Source organism: Macaca fascicularis, chromosome 14, assembly GCF_037993035.2.
Source record: "Macaca fascicularis isolate 582-1 chromosome 14, T2T-MFA8v1.1".
NCBI classification, from domain to species: Eukaryota; Metazoa; Chordata; class Mammalia; order Primates; family Cercopithecidae; genus Macaca; species Macaca fascicularis.
In genome coordinates, this window is record NC_088388.1 from 69,534,063 (window position 1) to 69,560,087 (window position 26,025).

Below are 26,025 nucleotides of genomic sequence, written 5' to 3' on the forward strand. Positions count from 1 at the left end.
CGCTGTATTAGGGTGGGAGTGTCCCGATTTTCCAGGTACCGTCTATCACAGCTTCCCTTGGCTAAGAAAGGGAATTCCCCGACCCCTTGCACTTCCCAGTGTGAAGCCATGCCCCACACTGCTTCAGCTCACACTCCGTATGCTGCACCCACTGTCCAACAAGCCCCAGTGAGATGAATCCGGTACCTCAGTTGGAAATGCAGAAATCACCCATCTTCTCTGTCACTCATGCTGGGAGCTGTAGACTGGAGCTGTTTCTATTCGGCCATCTTGGAACCCTCCTTATTCAGAGTTTTTATCATGAGTAAGTACATGGTTTGACACATGATTTTCTGTGCCTATTGAGATGACCATGCAATTTTTGTCCTTTTTTCTAATGTTTATTACATTAGTTGATGTTGAAATACAAAACCAACTCTGCACTTAGGCATAAATTCCACAAAACCACAGTGCAGAATTTTTTTATATGTAGCCAAATTTAATTTGCTAATATTAAGAATTCGTATGTCTATTTACTTGAGGAAAATTTGTCAGTGCTATGTTTTTTGTTATGATTTGGCTTTAGAATCAAGATTACACTCTACTTCTGGATTGAGTAGGATTTTATAAAATCCTTCTCTATTTTTAAAGCATTATGAGAAGCATTAGTGATTATTTCTTCTTTTAATATGTGATCTAATTCACCCATGAAATCATCTGGACTTCAGCATTTTTTAGTAGGAAGAGTTTTAATTAGTAATTGACTTTATTTGTTATAGGTCTGTTTAGAATTGCTATTTCTTCTTGAGTCAGTTTTATAATTTTTAGTTTTCTAGGATTTAAAAAAATTTCAGCTAATTGTCTAATAGTGTTATCCCACATTGCATTCCTGATTTTGGTAATTTGCATCTTTTATTTTCTTTTTAAGGCTTGCTAAGGGTTTTTAATTTCTTAATCTTTAGTTATGTCACCTGTACTTATTTTGTTTTTTAATTTTATTCCATTATTTTCAGCTTTATTAAAGTATAATTGACAATTTGAAATTGTCTATATTCAAGGTGTACAATATGATGTTTTGATATATGTATACCTTGTGAAATATTGACCACAATCAAGCCAATTAACATATTTATTACCTCACACAGTTACCATTGTATGTGTGTACATGTTTGTGTTTGTGTGTGTGTGTCCAGAGGATACATAAGAGGTTCCCCTTGGCAAATTTTAAGTATACAATATATTATTGTTATCTATAATTGTCATGCTGTACATTAAGCCTCTAACACTTACACATCTTATAACTGTAAGTTTGTATCCTTTGACTCGCATTTCCCTATTTCCCCTACAACCCCTCAAACCCTGATAATCACCTTTCTGTTTTGTTTCTATGAGTTTGACTTTGTTAGAGTTCACACAAAACAGGTCGTGCAGCATTTTTCTTACTGTGTCTGGCTTATTTCACTTGGCATAATGCCATCCATATTTATCCATGCTGTTGCAAATCACAGGTTGTTCTTCTTTTTTAAGGCTGAATATTATATATATCACAATTTTTAACCTCTTCATACATCGATGAACACTTAAGTTGTTTCCATATCTTGGCTATTATGAATAATGCTTCAGTGAACATAGGAGTGAAGGTATCTCTTTGAGATCATGGTTTTATTTCCATTGAATACATATCCAGAAGTGGGAATGCTGAATAATATGGTGGTTTTATTTTCAATTTTTTGAAGAACTTTCATACTATTCTTCATAATGGGTGTACAGATTTCTACTCCTACCAAAAATGTACAAGGGGTCCCTTTTCTCCACATTCTCACCAACACTTATTTAGTTTGGGTATTGATTGTTCTTTGTTTTGTAAATACTTAAAGAGGCTTAGGTTATTGATTTGAGAAATGAACACAGTCTGTATATGACTATTTTAAAAATTATTAAAGCTTATTTTGCCTCCCAGCCGACAGTTCTTCATACAGAAAATCCTATATATGTGCTTGGAAAGAATACACAGTCTGCTATTTTGGAGAGTATTATATAAATGTCGTTTTTGATTCAGAGTGTTTTTCAAAAGATTTCTATTTCCTTGTATATTTTTCCAATTGTTGTATCAATTATTGAGTTTGGAATATTAAAATCTTCAACTATTACTGATAAATTGCTTATCTCACTCTTTAATTTTGCCAGTTTTGGTTCATGTATTTTAGGATCTAGTGTTCTTTATATATGCATTTATGATTGTTATATGATATTGGTATAGCCACTCCATCTCTCATGTGTTTTTGTAGGATATATAATTTTCTACCTTCTTACTTTCAACTATTTACTCCTTTGAATCTATGGTATGTCTTTTGTATACAGAATATAGTTATAACTTGCTTTTTTATTCTACATAACAATGTGCCTTTTATGACGCATGTTTAGTCCATTCACTTTGCGATTACTGACATGGTTGAAATTTCACCTGTCATTTTGCTATTTGTTTTCTGTTAGTCTTGTGCCTTTTTTTTTGCTCTGCTGTTTTTTCATTGCATTCATCTGTTTAAATGTTTTTGGCAAACCATTTCAATTCATCTCTTGGTTTTTTTACTGTTTTATTAGCAGTTGTTCTATAAATTACAATATGCACATTACTATGTAATTTACTTCAGAATAATATTAACTTAATTCCAGTAAAATTCAAAAGTTTTGTTTTAATAAATTTTTAATTCCTCCCCCTTTTTGTGCTGTTATTATAATACGTATACATACATATACAGACACATGCACATATAATATGTATAATTTACTCAACAATACAGTATTATAATTATCTTTTCATCCAATTCAAACCTGTTAAGGAAATTTAGGGAAAATTAACTAAAATGTGTATAGAGTCCTTCATATTTACCCATATATTGAGTATGTCCAGTACTCTTCATTTCTTCCTATAGATTCCACTTACCATCTGGTTTTATTTTTCAGCCAGAACTCTGTGTTAAATCCCCATCTAGTCTGCTGGTGGACACATTGCCCCAAAGAGGACCAGAACTTCAGGGTAGTGGAGCTGCTGGCCCTCCTTATTTCCTTGCCACCAAAATTGCCATGCTAACTGACAGAGCTCAAAATCACAGAAGCTGCCTCACGAGTGCAGGAACAAAGCTGTGGGATTTCCTTATCTGACCACTGATGATAGAGCTGGAGGCAGCGGAATGAAGCTGCCTTGCCAAAATGCCAGGCGCGTGGCTGTTATTTTCCAAAGTTCAGCAGTTTCAATAAACAAGCTTACATCTCTAATGGATTTCCAGAATGCCAAAATGAAAGTTATTGACAGCTTGTCAGCTTTATACCTGCTTTGTAGGGGAGAGAATGTGTTAGCCTCCTCAATCCATCACACTGGAAATGAATGTCTGTTTCTATTTATTTCTTTTTAAAAGTCTGTGGGATTAAGTTTTTGTTGCATTTATCTTTCTTTTTTAGCTTGAAAGTTATATTTTATTTTAAACGTTAATGTAATGTTTCATAACATACGTATTTGGAATTTTTTAAATAAATGTTTAGGGTTAACTTGTATCTATATCATTACCCCGAAAACAAAACCTGGCAAGCTTTTTATTTTACTTTTCTTTAGATGCCAATTTTCATTGTCTTTTTGTCCAGAATTTCAGTGCCAATCTTTCTGGGCATTTGGGCAGGGAAGAAGATATGACTATGGTGTGTGCCCAGTCCCTCTTGTTAAAATTATAAATAATATTTGGATATTACATGTGAGGAGAGGCTAATTCTCAGGTTTTTATTTTGGGAAATTGATTAATGGTGGCGCCAACAACTGACTTAGGGAACCAAGGAGTGTCTTATTGGTTTTGCTATTGACATAAATTCCTCTTCACTGTTTCCTAACTGATGACTCTGACAGAGGCATTAAGATGTGTCTGTTAAGATCTGCTTTGGATTATTTGAATTTAAATTGCATGGGATATCCAAGGTGAGATGAACCCTAGTAGGATCTGGGAATATATATTAGTAATTCATCAGTTTGTAGACTTGAGTTGATGTCATGAGAGTACATAAGACCACTTAAGAAAGAGGGCCAAGTAAAAATACCTCAAAAATATAAACATACACTTAGATAGAAGAAATAAGTTATAATGTTCAGCAGCCAAGTAGGGTGACTATAGTTAACAACAATGTATTTTATATTTCAAAATAGCTAGTAGACAGAACTTGAAATGTTCCAACATATAAAAATTATAATTACTCAAGGCGATGGATGTCCTAAATACCCTGACTTTATCATTTCACATTCTTTGCATGTAACAAAATACCACATGCACCCCCTTAAATATGTACAATTATTACATTTCAATAAAATAAAAATTTTAAATACCAATGTATAAATCATAGGGACATAGCAAGGTGAACTAAAAGGCTAAATTCTGAAAAGGCAAATTTTTGAAAAAATAAAAAGCAGATCCATAGTAGCCAAAGCTCATTAAGAAATAAATCAAGCTTAGAAAAAATGAATGTCCCTTAATTTAGAAATGAAGGAGTAACTGGGGACTTAGTAAGAACAGTTAAATTGCACCAAAATGTAAATATCTTAAGGCAGTCTAGAAGTCAGACTGTCTGGGGTTGGGAAGAGAAAAAAATATGGATAAATAGACTGTCTCCTTAAGTGTTTTTCATAAAGGAAGGAAAGAAATAGAATAACACTACAGGGAGAGACAAGGTCAAAAAGATGAGAAAAAATTTAGGAAAAGAAACAGAGCCACAGAGCTATGAGGACAGCTGTAGGAAAACCTCAAACGCAAGGAATGAATGCTGCATATACTATTATGATGGGTGTGTGCCTAGGGAGGAAATGTGTATTTGTGTATGTGTGTGTGTGTGTGTGTGCATGAGTCGGGGAGTGAAGATGCAGGCTATTTTGGAAAGTTTTATGCAAATTTGGCACACGATTAAGTAAACCTTTCTAATTATTTTTCAGGTTCCAGAGTTCAACGTGGAATTCTGAACTATGTCAACATTACTAACTCAGACAGCCCCAAATAGCAGCACTTCAATGGCCCCCACCTTCTTGCTTGTGGGCATGCCAGGCCTATCAGGTGTACCCTCCTGGTGGACAATGCCCCTCATTGCTGTCTACCTTCTCTCTGCACTGGGAAATGGTACCATCCTCTGGATCATTGCCCTGGAGCCTGCCCTGCACCGCCCAATGCACTTCTTCCTCTTCTTGCTTAGTGTGTCTGATATTGGCTTGGTTACCGCCCTGATGCCCACACTGCTGGGCCTTGCCCTTGCTGATGTTCACACTGTCCCTGCCTCAGCCTGCCTTCTACAGATGTTTTTTGTCCATGTCTTCTCTGTCATGGAGTCCTCTGTCTTGCTTGCCATGTCCATTGATCGGGCACTGGCCATCTGCCGACCTCTCCACTATTCAGCTCTCCTCACCAATGGTGTAATTAGCAAAATCAGCGTGGCCATTGCTTTTAGATGCCTGGGTCTCCATCTGCCCCTGCCATTTCTGCTGGCCTGCATGCCCTACTGCCGCCCACAGGTCCTAACCCATTCTTATTGCTTGCATCCAGATGTGGCTCGTTTGGCCTGCCCAGGAGCTTGGGGTGCAGCCTATAGCCTATCTGTGGTTCTTTCAGTCATGGGTTTGGACCCCCTGCTGATTTTCTTTTCCTATGGCCTGATTGGCAAGGTGTTGCAAGGTGTGGAGTCAAGGGAAGATCGCTGGAAGGCTGGTCAAACCTGTGTTGCCCACCTTTCTGCCGTGCTCCTCTTCTATATTCCTATGATCCTCCTGGCACTGATTAGCCATCTTGAGCTGCCAATCACTCAGCATACCCATACTCTTCTCTCCTATGTCCATTTCCTTCTTCCTCCATTGATAAACCCTATTCTCTATAGTGTCAAGATGAAGGAGATTAGAGAAAGAATACTCAATAGGTTGCAGCCCAGGAAGATGGGTTGTGCTCAGTGAGGAGGATGCCCCTCCATGTTTGGTGGTACAGGGCTCCTGATACTAAAGTTTCTGTGAGAACTCAGTTCACCAAGCATGAAATGATCATTCACGTACTCATAAGTGCATATACATGGATGTGGCTTCCTATCCCTGGAAGTATGCCTGTGTATATTGATGAAAGCTTACAATCCCCAGAGAATGAATGTGATCCACCCACTGGTACATTATATATCAATGACACAGGAAGGGCCAGAGTCCAGATCTTGTCACAACCATCCAAGTGTGTGCCTGTTGTTATTTTATTTTTGTTAATCCTGTCACTATATCTATATTTTAATACGGATAAATCTAGAAGAGTTAATCATCTACATAGCAAAGGAAAAATAAGACAGAAACATTCTTCTCAACTAGATAGAAGATCTTCCATTGGTATTGTACCTCCTTAAGAAGTAAGAATTCTGACCAATCCTTAGGAATTAGATAAATGAGGAAAATGCAAGTAAGTCTCTCATTTAGATTCTTCACACCAAGAGGTAGGTTATTTAACTCTGATCAGGCCAGAAAAAGAAAAGAGGGAATATAATTTTTTTAATTCTTCATTTAGTTTTCAAAATGTTAGTATATTTTTTGAATATATATGTATATTGAATGTTCTCAACACAAAGAAATGAGAAATGTTTGAGACTATGAATATGCTAATTACCCCAATCTGATCACTATACATGACATGCATCAAAACATCACTATGAATATGCATAATTATTGTCAGTTCAAAATGAAATTTAATTTAATTTCTAAAATTTTTGCATATTTCAGAAAAAATAGAATAAATAAGAATAATTTTAAATTATATCTCCCAAACTTAACTATAATTATCTGTTTAGTGAGCACTTATAATGTTTTATATAAATGGAATCTTACAAGTGGCATTTGGAATTATTGGTCTCAATTCTTTACTTCCTAGTAGCAGCAGTATACATTCACACCCACATCAGGAGGAACAAAGTGGACGAATTGTATTTACCATCACTCTCACTTTAGACACATGATTTTCTCTGGCCACTGTGGTCCTCATGACTTGTTTTTGTCAATAGGATGTTAGTGGATGTGATAAAAGCAAGAGCTTCAGTGTGATTTTGCTGCAAGGTTTGATTTCTTGTACTAGGGTAGTGCTTCCCTAGTAGGTACTTCCCCTTGAATCTGGTTTCCAGAAGGAGATACATGATGCAAACCTGAGCCAAATTCAGAGCCTGGAGCCAGGCCCTGGTGCCTGGAGAACTGAAGCAAAGCCAGGAAGTCAAAGCAGCCCAAATGAAGAGGGTCTCTGACAAATAAGATAAATTTAAATGGGGATAAATTAGAGCCAGCTGCATAAATTTGCATAAATAAAGAGGAGCCAAATGTTAATAGCCACCACAATGGGGAAAATGCCTCCTGGGTATTTCAGACCTTCACTGCAGCCCCTCCCACTGCAGGCTTGGAGGCCAAGGAGGGAAAAATGGTTTTGTGAGCCAGGCCCAGGGCCCTGTTGATCTATGCATCCTTGAGACATGGCATCCTGTGTCCCAGCCACTCCAGCTCCAGCCATTGCTAAAAGGAGCCAAGGTACAGCTTGGACTGTTCCTTCAGAGGGTGCAGGTCCCAAGTCATAGCAGCTTCCATGTAGTATTGGGCTGTGGGTATACAGAAGGCAAGAGTTTAGGTTTGGGAGCCTCTACCTAGATTGCAGAGGATGTATGGAAATGCCTGGATGTCCAGGCAGAAGTCTGCTGCAGGGTGGGTGTCCCAACCCAAATCTCATGCTGAATTGTAACTCCCAATGTGGAGAGAGGACCTGGTGGGAGATGATTAAATCATGCTTTTCTCATGATAGTGAGTAACTTCTCATGCTATCTGATGATTTAAAAGTGTGTGGTACTTCCCTCTTCACTCTCTGTCTCTCCTGTCACCATGCGAAGACATGATTGCTTCCTCTTCACCTTCCACCATGATTGTAAGTTTCCTGAGGCCTCCACAGCCATGCCTCTTGTACAGTCTGTGGAACTGTGAGACAATTAAACATCTTTAATTTATAAACCACCCAGTTTCAGATAACTCTTTATAGCAATGTAAGCTTGAACTAATATACCATGAGGATTTCAAATACTATTTTATAACCCATTAATTTAACCTAGTAACAACTTAACACTCTTTGCCTAAACAAGCTAAAAGAAAACCAACAAAAACTGCACCTTAATTTTGTTTCCCCTGCATTTTAATTTTTTTTTCTATTTATGCCTTATTGTACCGTCTATGTCTTGAAAAGTTGATGTAGCTATTATTTTTTATTTATTTATTTTTAGACATGCTACTTGGCATAAGAGTAGTTTACACACCACAGTTATAGTGTTATAATATTCTGTGTTTTTCTATGTACTCATTATTGCCAGTGAGTTTTGTATTACTACCTTGAAGTGATTATTGCTCATTAATGTCCTGTTCTTTCAGATTGAATAACTCCCTTTAGCATTTCTTTTTGCGTGTGTGTGTGACAGAGTTTTACTCTTGTTGCCCAGGCTGCAGTGCAATGGCATGATCTTGGCTCACCGCAACCTCCACCCTCAAGGTTCAAGTTATTCTCCTGCCTCAGCCTCCTGAGTGGCTGAGATTACAGGCATGCACCACCATGCATGGCTAATTTTTGTATTTTTAGTAGAGATGGGGTTTCTCCATATTGGTCAGGCTGGTCTCAAACTCCCAACCTCAGGTGATCCGCCCACCTCGGCCTCCCAAAGTGCTGGGATTACAGATGTGAGCCACCATGCCTGGCCTAGCATTTCTTATAGAACAGGTCTGGTGTTGAGGAAATCTCTCAACTTTAGTTTGACTAGGAAAGTCTTTATTTCTTCTTCATGTTTTAAGGATATTTTCACTGGATATATTATTCTTGGGTAAAACAACTCTTCCTTCAGCACTTTAATTATGTTATGTCACTCTCTCTTGGCCTGTAAGTTTCAAGTGAAAAGTCTGCTGTCAGATATATTGGTTTCTTTTCTATTGCAGCTTTTAGGATCCTTTCATTATATTTGATTTTGGGGAATTTGATTATTAAATGCCTTGAGGTGTTATTTGGGGGCTTAAATTGATTTGGTATTCCCTAATCTTCTTGTACTTGTATATTGATATCTTTCTCTAGGTTTGGGAAGTTCTCTACTATTCTTTAAATAAACTTTCTAACTATCTCTTTCTAACTATCTCTTTCTCTATCTCCTCTTTAAGACCAATAACTCTTAGAATTGCCCTTTGAGGCTATTTTCTGGATCCTGTAAGTATGCTTTGTTGTTTTTTATTCTTTTTTTTTTTTTTTTTTTTGTCTCCTCTGACCGTATATTTTCAAATAACCTGTCTTCACGCTCACTAATTCTTTCTTCTGCTTCATTAATTCTGTGATTAAAGGACTCTAATGCATTCTTCATTATGCCAATCACATTTTTCAGCCCCAGAATTTCTGCTTGATTCTTTGTAAATATTTCAATATCACTGTTAATTTTTTCTGATGTAATTCCGAGTTCCTTCTCTGTGTTATCTTGAATTTCTTTGAGTTTCCTCAACATAGCCATTTTGAATTCTATCTGGAAGGTCACATATCTCTGTTTCTCCAGGATTGGTCCCTGGTGCCTTATTTAGTTTATTTGGTGAGGTCATGTTTTCCTGTACAGTGTTCCTGCTAGTAAATGTTATTCACTGTCTGGTCATTCAACAATTGTTTATTTATTGTCTTCACTGTCTGGGCTTGTTTGTACCTGTCCTTCTTGGGATGACTTTATAGATATCTCAAGGGACTTGGGTGTTGTGATCTAAGTTGTATCTACTTTAGGGGTAATCCCAAGCCCAGTAATGCTGTGCTTCTTCTAGACTCATAGAAGTACCGCCTTGATGGTCTTGGACAAAATATGGAATATTCTCTGGATTACCAGGCAGACTCTTATTCTCTTCCCCTACTTTATCCCAAACAAATGGAGTATCTCTGTGTTCTGAGCCACATGAATCTAAGGGTGGAGTAACACAAGCACCCCTGTGGCCACCACCAGTATGTCTGTGCTGGGTCAGACCTGAAGCCAGCACAGCACTGGGTCTCACCCAAAGCCTACTGTAACCACTTCCTGGCTACTGTCTTTGTTTGCTCTAGGCCCTGGGGCTCCACAATCTGTAGCTAGCAAAGCCAACCAGGCCTGTGTCCTTCTCTTCAGGAAAGTGAGATCCCCCAGGCCCCAGGTGGGTCCAGAGATGCTGTCCGGGATTTAGGCACTAGGGTCAAAAGCCTTAGAAGTCTACGTGGTGTTCTATTATACTGCAGCTGAGGGGCACTCACATCACAAGATATAGACCTTCCCACTCTCCCTCCACTTTCCAAAGGCAAAGGAACCTCATCCTGTAGCCACCTGCCACTACTGGCCATGCGGAATACTGCCAGAAAACCACAGATGTTCCCATAAGGCCCAAGGGCTCTTAAGTCAGCTTGTGGTGAATACTGCCTGGCCAGGGACTCACCCTTCAGGTCAGTGGGCTCCCCTCTGGCCCAGGGCAGGTCCAGAAATGCCATCCAAGAGTCAAATCCTAGAATGGGAGATCCCAAGAACCCGCTTAGTGCTCTTCAGCCCTGTAGTTGTGCTGCTACCTAAGGTGCAAGAGAAAGTCCCCTTACTCTTCCCTCTGTTTTCCTCAAGCAGAAGGAGTCTCCCCATAGCCAGCACAGCTGGTAATGTGCTGAATCTCACCTGAAGTCAGCAAGTCTCAGAGGCTAACCCAAGGCTTTTGACATAGTACCTGGGTATTGCCGCTTGTTGTTCAGGGCCCAAGGGCTCTTCAGTTAGCAGGTGATAAGTGCTGCCAGGACTAGGTCCTTCCCTTCAAGGCAGCAGGTTCCCTTCTGGCCCAGGATGTGTCTAGAAATGCCATGTGGTAGCTAGGTTCTGGAACAAAGCCTCAGAACTCTGACTGGTGCTCTATTCTGCTACAGCTGAGCTGGCATGCAAGATGAAAGACGAACTCCTCCCACTTTTCTCCCTCCTCTCCTCAAGCAGAAGGAAGGCGTCTCTTTTGGTGCCATAAGCTATGCAGCCTGGGGTTAGGGGAGGCGTGATACCAGCACTCCCTTAGCAGCCTCAGTGTGTCTCGGTAGGTTGCACCCCTCTCTAGTCCACTGTCTCTGGACCAGTTCAGTCCTGGACCAATAGGACTCATCTCAGAGTTGCAATCCTTGTGGCCTAGACTGCCTTTCAAGTTTACTTAAAGACCCAGGTCACTTTGGTCTGTGGTGGTGAGGTTTACAGGAACTCCAGTTTTGACTGCTGGGATCGGCAATTCCCCACTGATTATGGCTGTTTTAAATGCTCCCTCCATGGGTGAGCATCAGCTGAGTTTGGTCCAGTTTTGTTGTTGTTGTTTGTTGTTGTTTTCCTTCTCTAACAAGACAGCACTGAGTTTAATGCATCAGAATTTCATTTCTGATGTCAGTGTGTCTGCTCTCCCTCCCCCAGCACCCAGAGACACTCTCTGCACCACACTGTCATTGCCATTGCCTGGTGACAGGGGCAGTGCAGCATTGGTGATTCACGATAAGTATTTTTAATCTCTTCAGTGCCTTTTTCAGTGATATGAAACTAAAGCCAGTTATTATAAGGACTCATCAGAATTTTTTGTTTTTAAAAAGGTGTTTCTTGTGGGGACAAGAAAGAGAGATCAGACTGTTACTGTGCCTATATAGAAAGAAGTAGACATAAGAGACTCCATTTTGTTCTGTATTTGAGATGCTGTTAATCTGTGACCCTACCCCCAACCATGTCCTTGCAAGAGACACGTGCTGTGGTGACTCAAGGTTTAACGGATTTGGGCTGTGCAGGGTGTTCTTTGTTAAACAAGTGCCTGAAGGCAGCTTGCTGGTTAAAAGTCATCATCACCATTTTCTTAGTCTCAAGTACCCAGGGACACATACACTGCCTAAGGTCGCAGGGACCTCTGCCTAGGAAAGCTAGGTATTGTCCAAGGTTTCTCCCCATGTGATAGTCTGAAATATGGCCACCTGGGAAGGGAAAGACCTAATCGTCCCCCAGCCTGACACCCATGAAGGGTCTGTGCTGAGGACTAGTATAAGAAGAAAGAAGGCCTCTTGGCAGTTGAGATAGAGAAAAGCATCTGTCTCCTGCCCATCCCTGGGCAATGGAACATCTCCGTGTAAAACCCAATTGTATGTTCTATTTACTGAGAAAGGAGAAAACCACCTTAGAGCTGAAGGTGGGACGTGCTAGCAGCAACACTGCTCTTTATGCACTAAAAAGGTTTATGGAGATGTTTGCATATACGTATCAAGGCACAGCACTTTTCCTTAAACTTATTCATGTCACAGAGATCTTTATTCATATGTCTTACTGCTGACCTTCTCCCTGGGATGATCCTATTATCCTCCCACTTCCCTTGTTCTAAGATGGTAAAGATAATGATCAATAAATACTGAGGGAACTCAGAGACCAGTGCGGGTCCTCTATATGCTGAGCGCTGGTCCCCTGGGCCCACTTTTCCTTCCTCTATACTTTGTCTCTGTGTCTCATTTCTTTTCTCAAGTCTCCTAACGAGAAACGCCCACAGGTGTGGAGGGGCAGGCCACCCCTTCATTTCTTATGTACAGATGTTAAATCGGTGTCCTTATGGTAGGGGGACAATTGGTGGAGCTTTCTATTCCTACATCTTTTTCTGTCCCTGCCCTCTGAATCTCAATGCCCAGGCTGGAGCACAGTGGCACGATCTTGGTTCACTGCAAGCTCCACCTCCTGGATCCACGCCATTCTCCTGCCTCAGCCTCCCGAGTAGCTGGGACTATAGGCACCTGCCACCACCCCCAGCTAATTTTTTGTGTTTTTAGTAGAGACGGGGTTTCACCATGTTAGCCAGGATGGTCTCCATCTCCTGACCTCATGATCCACCTACCTCAGCCTCCCAAAGTTCTGGGATTACAGGTGTGAGCCACTGCACCCAGCTGCCTCCATGTGTTTATAACTGTTAAATTAGGGTAGCAGAAAACTGTCTCTCTTTCCCAGCAGAGCCTCAATTGTTCTTTCCTTGTTCCTGCTCTCTCCTGCACACTGGCCAAATCTATACCAATTCTGTCAGAACCTTCAAGTATACAGTGGTTTTTATTACTTTAATTACATAAAGCAAAATTATTTTACTTTAAGATAAAGTTAGGACTATCTAGTTTTACTTAATTTTGGATTTTTCCAACAGTAAAAATGAGTATCGTTCACATATTATTGATTTTTTTTGTTTCCTCTCCCATGAATAGCCTATTCAAATAATCTTCATCCATTTTTCTATTGGGTTATTTATATTTTATATATGAGTGGGTGGGTCACACCTATAATCCCAACTCTTTGGAAAACTGAGGCAAGAGAATTGCTTAAGTACAGGAGTTTGAGACTGGCCTGGCCAAAATAAGAATATTCCATCTCTTCAAAATATTTAAAAAATAAATAGGCATTCATGGTGACAGGTGCTTATAGTCCCAGCTACTAGGGACTCTGAAGTGGGAGGTTCACTTGAGCCCAGGAGGTTGAGGCTGCAATGAGGCATGGTTTCACCACTGCACTCCCGCATGGACAACAGAACAAGACCTTGTCTCAAAAATAAATAAATGTTAGGTTGGTGCAAATGTAATTGCAGTTTTTGCCATTAAAAGTAACGACAAAACAGCAAGTACGTTTGCACCAACCTAATAAATAAACAAATAAATAAACAAACAAATAAATATTTCCAAAACATTTTTGTTTTATGCCTTTCCCAATCTGTTATTTGTCTTTGATCTTGTTTGCTGATCAACTCTCAAGCAAATACAGGTAGTATTATTTAAACAAATTTAAATTTAGTTTCCTTTATACTTTTTGTGTTTCATATATTGCTTTAAAAAAGAGGTCTTTGGCTGCACACGGTGGCTTACACCTGTAATCCCAGCACTTTGGGAGGCTGAGGCGGGCGGATCACAGGGTCAGGAGTTTGAGACCAGCCTGGCCAGTATGGTGAAACCCCATCTCTACTAACAACACACACAAAAAAAACTAGTCGGGCATGGTGGTGCACGCCTGTAGTCTCAGCTACTTAGGAGGCTGAGGCAGGAGAATCGCTTGAACCCAGGAGGTGGAAGCTGCAGTGGGCAGAGATTGCACCACTGCACTCCAGCCTGGGTGACAGGGCAAGACTCCATCTAAAAAAAAAAAAAAAAAAAATCTTTGATTCCAGGCATTCAATGCACAATGTCTTATACTATTTTCTAAAATTGTTACAATGGTTTTTACTTCTAAATTTTTCTGTTAGAAGTTTAAATTTTTATTAATCAAGGTGGATATTTACTAATGGCAGAATTACCTGTTAAATACATTCCTTTTCCCACTGAAATAAAATACTATGCATATCATATTATAAATTATATGTATATATAATATAGTGTATATATATAATATACAATGTATATCTGTGTGTATATATAAGTATACACAGTGTACTAACACTCTTTTACTGTATACCGATCAAAAAATCTCAGGTGCTCACCACCACAGCATGTATTATAATGCTTGCTGGTCGTTAGGTTATGTAGGTATATGCATTTTGCTTTGAGGATCTTTTTATGAATGACGACATATCACTTATTTATTATAGCTTTATAGTGTGATTTACTTAATGTGAGATGTAAAACAAACCCCATCTCGCAAAACAAATGAAAGCTTTGGATTTCTAGGAGGTGTTAAATTATATTTACAGGTTAAATGTAAGAAAATCAACATTAGTGATAAGTTTTCACATGCAAGAGTATATGATAAGTGTTTCATTAACGGTTTTTTCCATTTTCCAATAAAATTATTTGCTTAAGTTAAATATATTTATATGTATTTTATAAATGTATGTCTTTTGTTCCTATCATAAGTAAAGCAGTTCTTACCTTACAGTAAAATGTCTGTATCATAATGTAGGAACATAGAGATATTCAATAAACGATGTAGAACTAATAAAAAAAGTAACTATATTTAAACTTTGTATGCATGATTAATCAGAAGAAAGAGCTTTACAGCTGGAAGTTTCTTTAATCTTCTCCCAACTCCACCTCATTTCATAGACAGAAAACTGCAACTTTGGCCTGTGGAAAGCACCTTTGAATGGTCCTTTATAAGTCAGTGGTAGGTATTGAACTGAAAACCAACTCCTCCGGCTACCTCCATGTGTTTATTACTCTGCTAAATCAGGGTAGTAGAAAACTGTCTCTCTTTCACAGCAGAGCCTCAGTTGCTCTCTCCTTTTTCCTACTGTCTCCTATACACTGGCCAAATCCACACCAATTCTGTCAAAACCTTCAACTATATAGTGCTTGTTATTAATACCCCTGGCCAGTCTAGGGTCCTATTCTCCCTCTGCAAATCACATTAACTTGGCTGATAAGTTAAGGGGAAAAAAATTTCTTAACAGCACACAGAGGGGAGAGAGTATTAACAAGTACAGTTACAAATGTGACAGTGATACACAGAAGGTGGATAAAACTGCAGATCGGGAAAAGCTTTGCAAAAGCTAAATCTCTGGGTTGATCCACTTGTTAAACAAAGCTCTCCAGGATAGCAACCAGAATGTTATTCTGTATGTGTGTGTGTGTGTGTGTGTTTATACGTGTGTGTGTGTATGTGTGTGTGTCAAAAAGAGAGAGGAAGAGAGAGAGCGGGGGAGGGGGATATTGAGAATTCATAAGAGGGATCATAAGCTCAAATGTCTAGAGGAGCCAAGGAAATACTATAAGTTTATAAAACAAGTACATAGTCACACTGTTAGCAGTGGGATCTTTATTAACTAAGAGGCTAACAACTTCTCAGGGGTTGCCTACTGAATGTTGGAATGTTTCAATGGGGGAATATAGGTCTACTATTTCCATGTCTTTCCATACTTAAGATAATTTATGTGTATGTGTATATATATACAAAATCATCCAAACACTGCCATGTCCAAACAAACCTGTCTGAAGACCATATTGAGATCTTAGAGCTTTTAAACACATTAACTTATTTAATCCCTGGAATGTATGGACAAATAATTATGTTCTTAATTTAAAAGTACATATGAAATATATCATAATACATAGGAAGTAATTTTCTCAATACCGCAAAGCCAGGAAATGACAGAGCTGAAACCAGAGGACCTGTTCCTGACTGAGTCCCTAGTTTTTCCATTCATTTGATCTCCTCCCTGGCAGGGCTGAGCTATCACAGTAAAGAGTTTAGAGGACACGTAACTCTGATGGGGTTTATTTACTTCTCCTTCTGTGGGTTCGCTTCTAAATTCCTAAATTCTCAGCCTGGAGTTATACTATATCTTATTCTTTAGGAGTGATCCTGGACCCTGATGTACTAAATAAGGATCGCACAGTCCTAGTGACTCCTAAAGTTTCCTTGTTGACCCTTTCTCATTAGGAGATCATTGGAGCCCTTTGGTCTGGCTCCATTCACAATGCCTTAAAGTGAGAAGTGAGAGTAGGGAGGCTCAGGTATTAAAGTTATTGTTAATTGAGTGTCTGTTTGGCCACAGTGGTGCAGATTCTGTGCTGTCATTATTGATGAACAGTAATACGGGGCTCCCCTCAATTCAGAAGGCAGCATCAAAGGGAAGAATCCACATCTCATGAACCTCCTTATGTATCTGTAATGTTAACTTCTTACTGTGAGGCATGCAAAGGAGAGAGTGCTATCTTGAGCCTAGATGATGACTGCTCTGATGCACCCTAGAATTTTTACCCCAGAAAAACCTGAGGGACCTGGCTTCAGGATGCTACCTCTTTTTCTTTAGACTATTTTTTTTAGTTCAAATTGATATATTAATAGATCTATCAAGCACATACCATCAACAGAGTACTTTGTTGTCAAGAGAGTTAAAGCTGAATAATTTGTAGCTCTTGTCCAGTGGAAATTTACAATATAGTTAGTGAGAGAGATATATGCATCATGGTGGAATTACATATGGGCCTGCAACCATTGAGCATCAAAGTTTCAACCCCTTATATTTACTATAAACATTGTCAAGTGCCATGACCCTTCTATAACTTCCTCCCCAAATTGACTTCCACCAAAATTTGCTTCACCAAGTGACATAGTCTCTGTGTTTCCCTTTCACATGACCCGAGAAAAGTTCCTTAAACACTAACCTACATGCCAGTCACCTGAGATCTTGCTACAATGCAGATTTCAGCTCAACAGGCTTGCAGCAGGACATGAGATTCTGCAGCAATTTTCACAATTTTCTAAGTAATGCTGTTACTGCCAGTCAGCAGACCACACTTTGAATAGCAAAGTAAAGAACATACTTAGACAAACTCAGACACTTTATAAAGAGTTTAATGTAAATCACAATGAAAATAAAATAAAAGGAGGTAAATATCAAGGTGTTAAATAGTACCAGAATTTTGTAGGGCTCTCCCAGTCACAGTTCAGGGCTACTTTTCCTAACTTCTCATTAGAACATTTGCAAGAGTTTTGCTCTTCCTTCTTGTGTCTGAGAATTCATGTTATCAATCACCCAAAGAATAACAAAATAATTCATAACATGTTTATGAAATATAAGCCTCTTCTTTATCAAAAGTAGAAAAGCTGTGGTATATTAGATATTCATTAGGGATTAGTTGATTGACCAATTAATTAATACATCTAATTGTAAAGCTGTGAAGTAAATAGAACCATTTCCTATTTGAATGAAACACTTTCCTTCTCCTAAGAAAATGTATTGTGAAAAAAATAGAATTTCCACCTTTGCCCCATCATTTAGGCTTCAGAGCCAATTTTTCCAGGACCTTTACCCTAATCTGCCAAGTTTTTACACAATACACAATGGGATTCATCAAGGGTGGTACCAGCAAGAATGCATCTGCTCTCAGAATCGTAGCTAAAGGGGATTTATGCTTAGCAAAGCGATGCATGATAGCCAAGGTGATGATGGGCACATAGAAGATGAGTAGAGCACAGACGTGAGACACACAGGTGTTAATTGCACCCCCACGGGATGCAATTCCCAACACAGTCTTCAGGATGAACACATAGGAAATAGCAATAAAAACACTGTCTGACATCATGCAGAGCACAACGAACAAACCATAGTAAAAGTTAACCCTATTGTCAGAGCAGGCCAGCTTCATTACATCCTAGTGAAGGCAGTAGGAGTGGGATAAAAGGTGTCTATTACAGTAACTGAGTCTCTTTAAAGTAAAAGGAAGGGGTAGCACTAGGAGAATGCTTTTAATAGCAAACACTAGTCCAATTTGCAAAACCCTGACGCTGGTGAGAATAGAGCTATATCTTAGGGGGTTGCGAATGGCTATGAAGCGATCAAAGGACATGATTAGGAGGACTGAAGACTCCATGTCTGCGAATCCATGGATGAAGAATTCCTGGACAATGCATGCATCAACAGAAATCCCCCATGTTGTTGAACAAGAAGTTCTCAGCATAGTGGATAGGGAGGAGAAAGACAGGCCCAGGTCAGACAGGGCCAGCATGGAGGGGAAATAGTACATGGGCTCTTGCAGGGAATGCTCTCTTCTGATAACAAATAGGATGGTGCAGTTGCCCAGCATGGCCATGAGGTACATAAGGCAGATGGGGATAGAGATCCAAATGTGTGCATGCTCAAGTCCTGGTACCCCAATCAACAGGAATGTGGAGACTTCAACTTCTGAGGTGTGGAGCAGAAACATCACAGATAGGTCACTAGCTTATCTGCTCCAAGGCCTAAAGTAAGATGCACAATAGACAAAAATTTTTAATTGTATTTGCTGAATATATTTAAGTTCAGTTGTTGGTTAAATTAAATATAGCTCAAACTTAGGTGTCAAGAAATAGCATAATATATATTTTCCTATGTAAAGAAAACAATGGAAAATATTTAAACAGGTTCTTCACAGGATTCATTTAAAACTTTTATGTTATTTTTCTATCTTTAATCCCTGATATATTTCTGAATAATTTTCTAGCTAGAAAGAAAGTGCTTTGATACCCACTTTTTTTGAAATCCTCCCTTTTTGAGATTTTTGCTTCAATTAAACTAAGTGGAATATGTTACAATCTACTGTCATGTGTGTGGTCAATGGTCATGTACTCACACAAACCAAAGATGCATGCTGTAGTAACAGCACTTAGGGGAGGCCTGAATCTTATCTTATTGATCTTGGTACATGACTGTGAAAATATATAGAATTGGTCTACGACAGAGGTTGGCGAACTGTAATGCAGTCAAACTCAGCCCATGGCCTGTTTTATACAACATGTGGGATTTTTCTATTTTTAAAGGATATTATTAAAATAAAAAACAAGAGAATACAAAGCATATGTGGTAGGGATGATAAGTTCCTGAAAATTATACACATTGTAAAATGATTCACTTTTCAGGTATTCACAGAAAAAGATAGGCTCAAAACCTCAGAGCGATCTTCAAGTCTGGTAGCAAACACCGTTTGCCAGATCTTGACAGTAGCCTGAGGCAGGGCAGTGTGAGTAAGCATAGCACCTCAGTGACCGGAGGAGGAAGAGCTCCTCTGACCCAGCTCTCATGACTTAGATGGCTAGTGACAGCAAGAGACTACCTTAAGTGGTGCAGAGAGGATGGCCATGTGTGATCATTTGTCTTTTCATGGAACGTCTCCGAGCATGTCTTGGCAAGGGTAAAGAGGAGGTTGCATTCAGCTAGAAGAAACTAGAAAGTGGTGGATAGAAATAGAAAGTAGTGAAGGAAAGGGGAAATAGTAGCTATTCTATATGCTGCAAAAAAAATTTAAGGACCTTTGCCTCATGTTGACCTGAGTTAGAAGCTATGAGGCAGGCTTAGTGTTATATGTGACCAACGCTTCCTTGTTATGCATCCCATAACACAGATGCCATTTGTATGTGTTTAAAGTACTCACCACCTTACAGTGCAATTGCTACTGGCCCTGCTCAGAATGGTCATAGCTCTTGTCTTTGTCTGTTCATGGATTCTTTTTTCCTACTGCACTTGGCTTCTCTGTGTCTACCCTTCAGAATGGTGACCAGTGCAGGTGTTTGTCTCTGGAATTTGGGTTTGATACTGTTCATACTCCTAGTGTCAGCATTAGTGACACTTCGGGTAACTTTCCTTTCAAGAGCTGTAGAATAAAAAGCTCCAATGGTGTGGCTAACAACCTGTCCTTGTCAGAGGAGCAGAATTCTGACAGAGAAAAAAGTGATAACACAACATCCCTCTCCCTTCAATGAATCCCCTCAAAATGGGCCATTCCCAAGGTTTCATGCCTGAGGCCTTTGTTGACAAGCTTCCAACCTAACTCCGGTAACTCCATAAATGAGTCACTACTGACAACATTGCTGTATTCAACTGTATTCATCACGTAGATACAAGTAAGTACCCCATGCTACATAAGGACACTAGTCTTTTCAGCCATAAACCTTGTCCAAAATGTACCTTGATCTCTTAGGTTGAACACCCATGAAACATTTTTACCTCCATTCTTCTGAAAGATATAGGGTTGTCTACAAAACTACAGTGTTTTCATTGGAAAAGATAAAACCATCCTAAGGAAATTCAATTTCTTTCACCAGAACACTTACCAGGCTTCTAGCTACCTAATTCCAGACCAAGAATGGGAAGCCTTCAGATCCTACAGCTGCTGCAGTTTCTCTGTTCCAGCACTCTGTTGGGAATCTGCACCTTTGTTTATATCCTCATACTCTTTGTTAGCAGAGGAATGTCCTCTTGAGAATTAATAGACATCTAGTCCCCTGGGAACAATGACTTTTGTTTTGATTTTGCTTTGATTTGTCTCATAAATGTCTTTCAATAATGAGCTCTCCTAAGTGAGCAGGCTCTGAATCACAGTGAAGGCTTTAACTGATGTGATCCTGTTTCTACACAGGTGCAGGATTTGGGGACAGTCACTCTAAGGCATTATCAAAGACAGCCCAAATCCAGCAATGGCTCTACCTAAGATTCAGTGTATACCTTAAAAGGCTCAACATAAGCCAGTCACGGAGGTCAGAGACAGGCAGACTTGAGGTGGAATCCTGCCCGCAAATGTGTTGTGTTTGGTCATCACAATGTCTAAATAGATTTTTAATGTGATGGCTTTAGGTAGGTGACAAGGTCTCTAATTTATCATAGGCTCCCTCTTTCTGCATTGTCTTATATCTAGCCCCGTAACATTTATTGGTCCTCAAAGGCACTTAATCTCACAAAACAAAAAGTAATACCCAGGGTTACAACATGCTTAATAACTCAGACCCTCACATTCAGAAGAGAAATTGTTCAGCCCACTACCTTTGAAAATTAGAAATAAATAAATTGTATAATTCTGCTGGTATGTTGTGCAGGGGCATATGATTTTCAGATAAAGAAAACAGAGCATAAGATTTAGTAAAATACTATTGGCCTGAAACAAAGTATATCAGATAAATGAACCAACTTAGACAGCCAACAATGATGACTTCATCTTCAGGTTAATACAAGAGGTGATGTGATGGAGTTGGGGGCTGTAGTCATCAGTTAGGGCAGGCAGAAAATTGGAGAAAAGAATCCAGTAAACTAGCAGACTGATACTATAACATGGGCCTAGTTGCTTAACACCTCTGAAGATTTGCTCATTTGTAGAGCTTTGATAAAGCTGTGAACCCTACTTAAGGTCAGAATTTTCTGGTATTTAGTAGCCTTTTACTACAAAATCATGCCAGTAGAAATATAGTCAGGATTATGATACCTAATATTCTGCCTTCAGGAAAATATCAGTCCTAGTTAAACACTGTATTATTTTCCTAAAGCCTTAGGTCCCCTAGACTCAAGGCTTCACTAGACTTGGGCAGATGCAGCCCTGGCACTCCAGGGCAGGAGGGTGACTGAAACCAGATTTGTTAGGCCCTGAATACATTTAGAACTGGTTGCTGAGGATGACAGACAAAAGCGATACAGAATATCCTCTGAAATGGTCCTCTTTATTATTACTGGACCAGAACAAAATAACCATGAAGGCCTACACTAATTCTAGCCAATATATTCAGCCTAGGTTTCTCAACTTATTGCCCTGGCATTTGTAAAGGAAAAATTGCAGCTGTTATGAAAATATAATGAATGCCTAGAAAAGGGGGCACATAAATGTCGAACCAAGAAAGCATTGCACACCTAGTTAGATTATCCTAACTAGAGAAGATAATCCTAAAGGATTCTGTTCATTCAAACTTTAATCTTTATTCAAACCTCCACCCATTAGGAAAACACGTTTTCTGATATTTAAAAAAAAAAAAAAATCTCCCCCCGCTTTCTAAAATAGATAGTACAAGTAAACTTTTTTCCTTTCCCCATCAATTCTTATGTTACCTACCACAAACAGCATATCTATTGCCGTCATCTTTCATTTATTTGATATGTATTTCCTGATGACCTATTATGAACAATGTATTGTTTCCAACTACTGAGAAACACAGGTGACCAAAATAGATGCATTGCTTTTATTGAGCTTATAGTTCAGAGGACAACTATGGATCACCAGTGAGTGGGATAATCAATACAAGAAGCTTTCAGAAACTTTCAGAGGTAAACTTCCAGAAAACCTTGAACCCAAACCTAGAGCAGTTTTTAGCAGGTAATGAGGAGCACCTCTTCGGTCTACACTGGCTTCGAAAAATGAGGAGCACTAGTTCCTCACATTCCTATTCTCATACACAGATAGGAGACATAATTCAATTTGATTTTTCACATTCGGAAAAAAATGTATATTTTAACTAGAGTATTACCAAAAGGAGTGCAAGTTTCTAATGTTGATGTATTTTTTCCAGCATCAGGCCAGAATCATAATGGAATCATATAGCTCATGTTTGCCTTATGGTAGATCCTTCTGTTACTTCCTGACATGTATCTACATCATTTTGAGTGGAAAATTAATTGGTCTTCAGATCTAGAAAAGGCTACAGGGTCACCAGGTCAAAAAAGCAACTAGAACTATGAAAAAATTACAAGTTTGTTTTTGTTTTGTTGTGGGTTTTTTTGTTTGTTTGTTATTTTTTTTAGGGAACAAAACAATTAGAACTCTCACTTGGAAAGGCTAAATTTAGGTGATTTTTAAGAAAAAAATGAAATAAAATCTATTATCTTTCTTCTATTTTTTATCCGATTTGACTTGCTGCCTTGGCTCTTCCTCCTCCATTTCTGCTTTCCTTTACTTCTCCTTTTTATTTATTGTTAATAACAATAAATAAATAATAATATTATTGCTAATATCATCATTTTAACATAAAAGGGTGTAAACTTAGTAATAATAAATATTTCCTGCAGAAAGATTTTTCTCTCAGCAGCCTTCCTGAGACCACTTCTGTATACTTTATGTGCTCATAGCACTTTCTCCATTGCCCTGGAGCTATCCCCATATTTTCTAAAAGACTTGGCACGTGGATATCTTTTTCAGGATCATTTTTCTTCTCTATTTGGAGTTTTAAAAAAGAGGAAACAAGTTGGTAAGCATATCATTTTAATTGACTTATGGGATTACATAACAGAACTTGTACCAAAAACAATAACAAAGAAGAACAAGGATAGATTTCCAGTACAGCAGAAGAAATAGCTCATACCTCATTCTGAGGTGACTGCATTTTCTGTGAACCTACAAGCTCTCCAGGATAGAGCATCAAGGTTTGAGCTGACCCTGTGAATTCGCTACTTCTAGTGCATCACTGCAAATATTTTAGCCTCATTTTCCAATCACTGTTGCAGCAATCAGACCCATTTAGTCATTGGCTGGCTGTACACCGGAAGAATCTGAAAACATCTCAGCCTAGGCCCGTGCCATGTATCTCTTGTTTCTTGCCCCATGACTGACACTGAATGATGAGATATCTACATGTACTTACTTGGTATTCATGTATGTACAACCCAGAAATGGGGAGAATTAAGGATTCGTGAGGTAGACTTTGAGCAATGGGGAAAAGGATCCAATGGATAAATTGTTTCTGTCTTTTTTATTTTCCTGGGTCGAGTATCCTGAGACCTATTTGATAAGGCTTCAGAGGTGACCCTGTAGGATTAGGCAATAGTCACCCATAATGGTATCTGAATTATTATTGATGTGCCATTTCTCAACCTCCAAATTCCTTTTTACCGGCTCTGTGATGAAGACGTTGGGCCTTATAATGTTTTGCCAGCTGGTACAATGTTAAGATTTGTCAGTAGAGGGTAGTGGAGGCACACTGAAAGGAAAAGAAGAGGTTTTTCTCTTTCTGGTTTTATTGTGGTTTGCCAACCAGACTCCTACAAATTACGAATTTTCTTCTTGCTTGACTCGGTGTGTTTCCTCCAGGGCTCGGTTCCAGCAGTTCATAGCTTTCTTCAGCATTTCACCACTGAACTTGTTCTCCAGCTCTCCACTGAAACGGTAATGGCATAACCTGGAACCACAGGCATAATAGGCCAGCACCGCAGCTGAGATAGCTTCTTCTGTATCTTCTCCTTATCCCTGAATATGTGTGTGCACATCACGGGCCCCATGAGACTAGTCTTCTAGCAAGGTAGTCACTCAACTTACCCAGAGAAGACAGGCTGGAGACACCCCAGGCACAGCCACACATGGAAATTCATTATACTCCTAGAAAGAACAGTCTTTCCAGTTCCCAGGTACAGCAGTGCCCAGCAATCAGCAGTTTCCCTTGCACTTAGAGAGTTCTGGGGCTTGGCACCTTCTTACGGAAGGCCTTTCTTGCAACTATCAGAGGGCAGATTTATGGAAAACCTCACTGACAAGGCACTTTTGTGACTTCAGCCTAGTGCAAGGAAAGGAGTCCTCCTTGGGGACTTTATCCCAGCCCTTGGGGTAATGGGTGCCTCTAATAGCTGTTTCTACTGAATTCTTTGTAATTCTATCTAACAAGCTAATTTCCCCACTATTTTAGGTCCCTGTTAATAATTCTCTACATTAAATTTTTCCTGTTAAAATTATTGTATGATTTCTGGCTTTTGATTGAACCCTGATTAATGCAGCATCAAACTCAATGAGGTGTTTTCTATCATCTTATTCTTCCTCCTTCTTTAACTCCAGTTGTTCCTCATTCATGGTCCCTGGAAGCATATTATCATTAACATGGTCAATTGATAAATCTGATTGCTAGTGGTCAGAGGGCTGACAATAATCCTTGAAATTCTATGGCAAATTACTAACACACTCATTTGTGATTGACTGGTTGAAGTTCAGGTGAAAGGTAAAGTATTAGGTTATATGGTAACTATGGATCTTGAATATAGTCCTCCATTTCTACCTAAAACATCTAAAGATTATAGAATGGGCTGATTTTATTATCTGCCTCAGAAATCTTGAAGTAAGAGCTAATCAGATTGGGACATCCAACTCACAATGCAGGGTATGCCACAAAAATCAAATGTTCTCTGTAGGAACACTGACAGAAACCTTTATCTCATTCAGACATAGATTATACAGCTCTAAAAATCAGGCAAAGGATTTAACTAAAAGGGTGGCAGAGCTGCAAGGCAGACTGCTCAGTTTTAACAGATGTTCTGTGATAAAGTCAAAAACCTTGAAAAAGTCTAGAAATACAGTAATGGGAAAATGATGAGATCCTCATTCCTGGAATGTTGACAATTGAGTGAATAAGTCTTCAAATCTTGAAACTTTTGAATATTTTATGCCAGAAGAAGCAGATCCCTTCTTACTTTTCAAAGATAATTCATTTATTACTGTCTGGAGACCTTACACAAACCAAACCTGAGTGTGATGCCTCACAACTGATACCTTTCCTCCAAAGGAACTGCCCTATCATTTCCCATTTTTAAAGAAAATAGTTTATTTACTCAAGACATTGCAGAACCTACTTAATTGGACTCACTGGAATCAAATGAGGAGAGTGGATCTTGAAGGTGTTAAATCCAGGCAGCAGTGGAAGTATGTGGTAGTATGAATATTAATTAACATAGAGAAAAGTTTATTGACATGAAGGCATTGACCCATGATTTGAGGTGCAATATTACATCAAGGATACCCAGAAACTGTGCTAATGCACTACTGAGATGGTTGTTTCAAGACTGGATAT

At 39.0% G+C, this 26,025-nt stretch overlaps 2 protein-coding genes and 1 pseudogene across 2 annotated transcripts in view; 1 reads left to right on the top strand and 2 right to left on the bottom strand.

Moving 5' to 3' along the window:
• The window catches only part of MMP26 (matrix metallopeptidase 26), a 370,667-nt gene that overhangs the window by 202,375 nt on the left and 142,267 nt on the right, over positions 1-26,025 (bottom strand). The window lies entirely within an intron of this gene.
• Positions 4,976-5,947, top strand: OR51S1 (olfactory receptor family 51 subfamily S member 1). The gene has a single exon (XM_005578929.4). The coding sequence runs from the start codon at positions 4,976-4,978 to the stop codon at positions 5,945-5,947; it is 972 nt and encodes a 323-aa protein (XP_005578986.3).
• LOC102127306 (olfactory receptor 51A7-like) lies at positions 17,742-18,674 on the bottom strand (annotated as a pseudogene).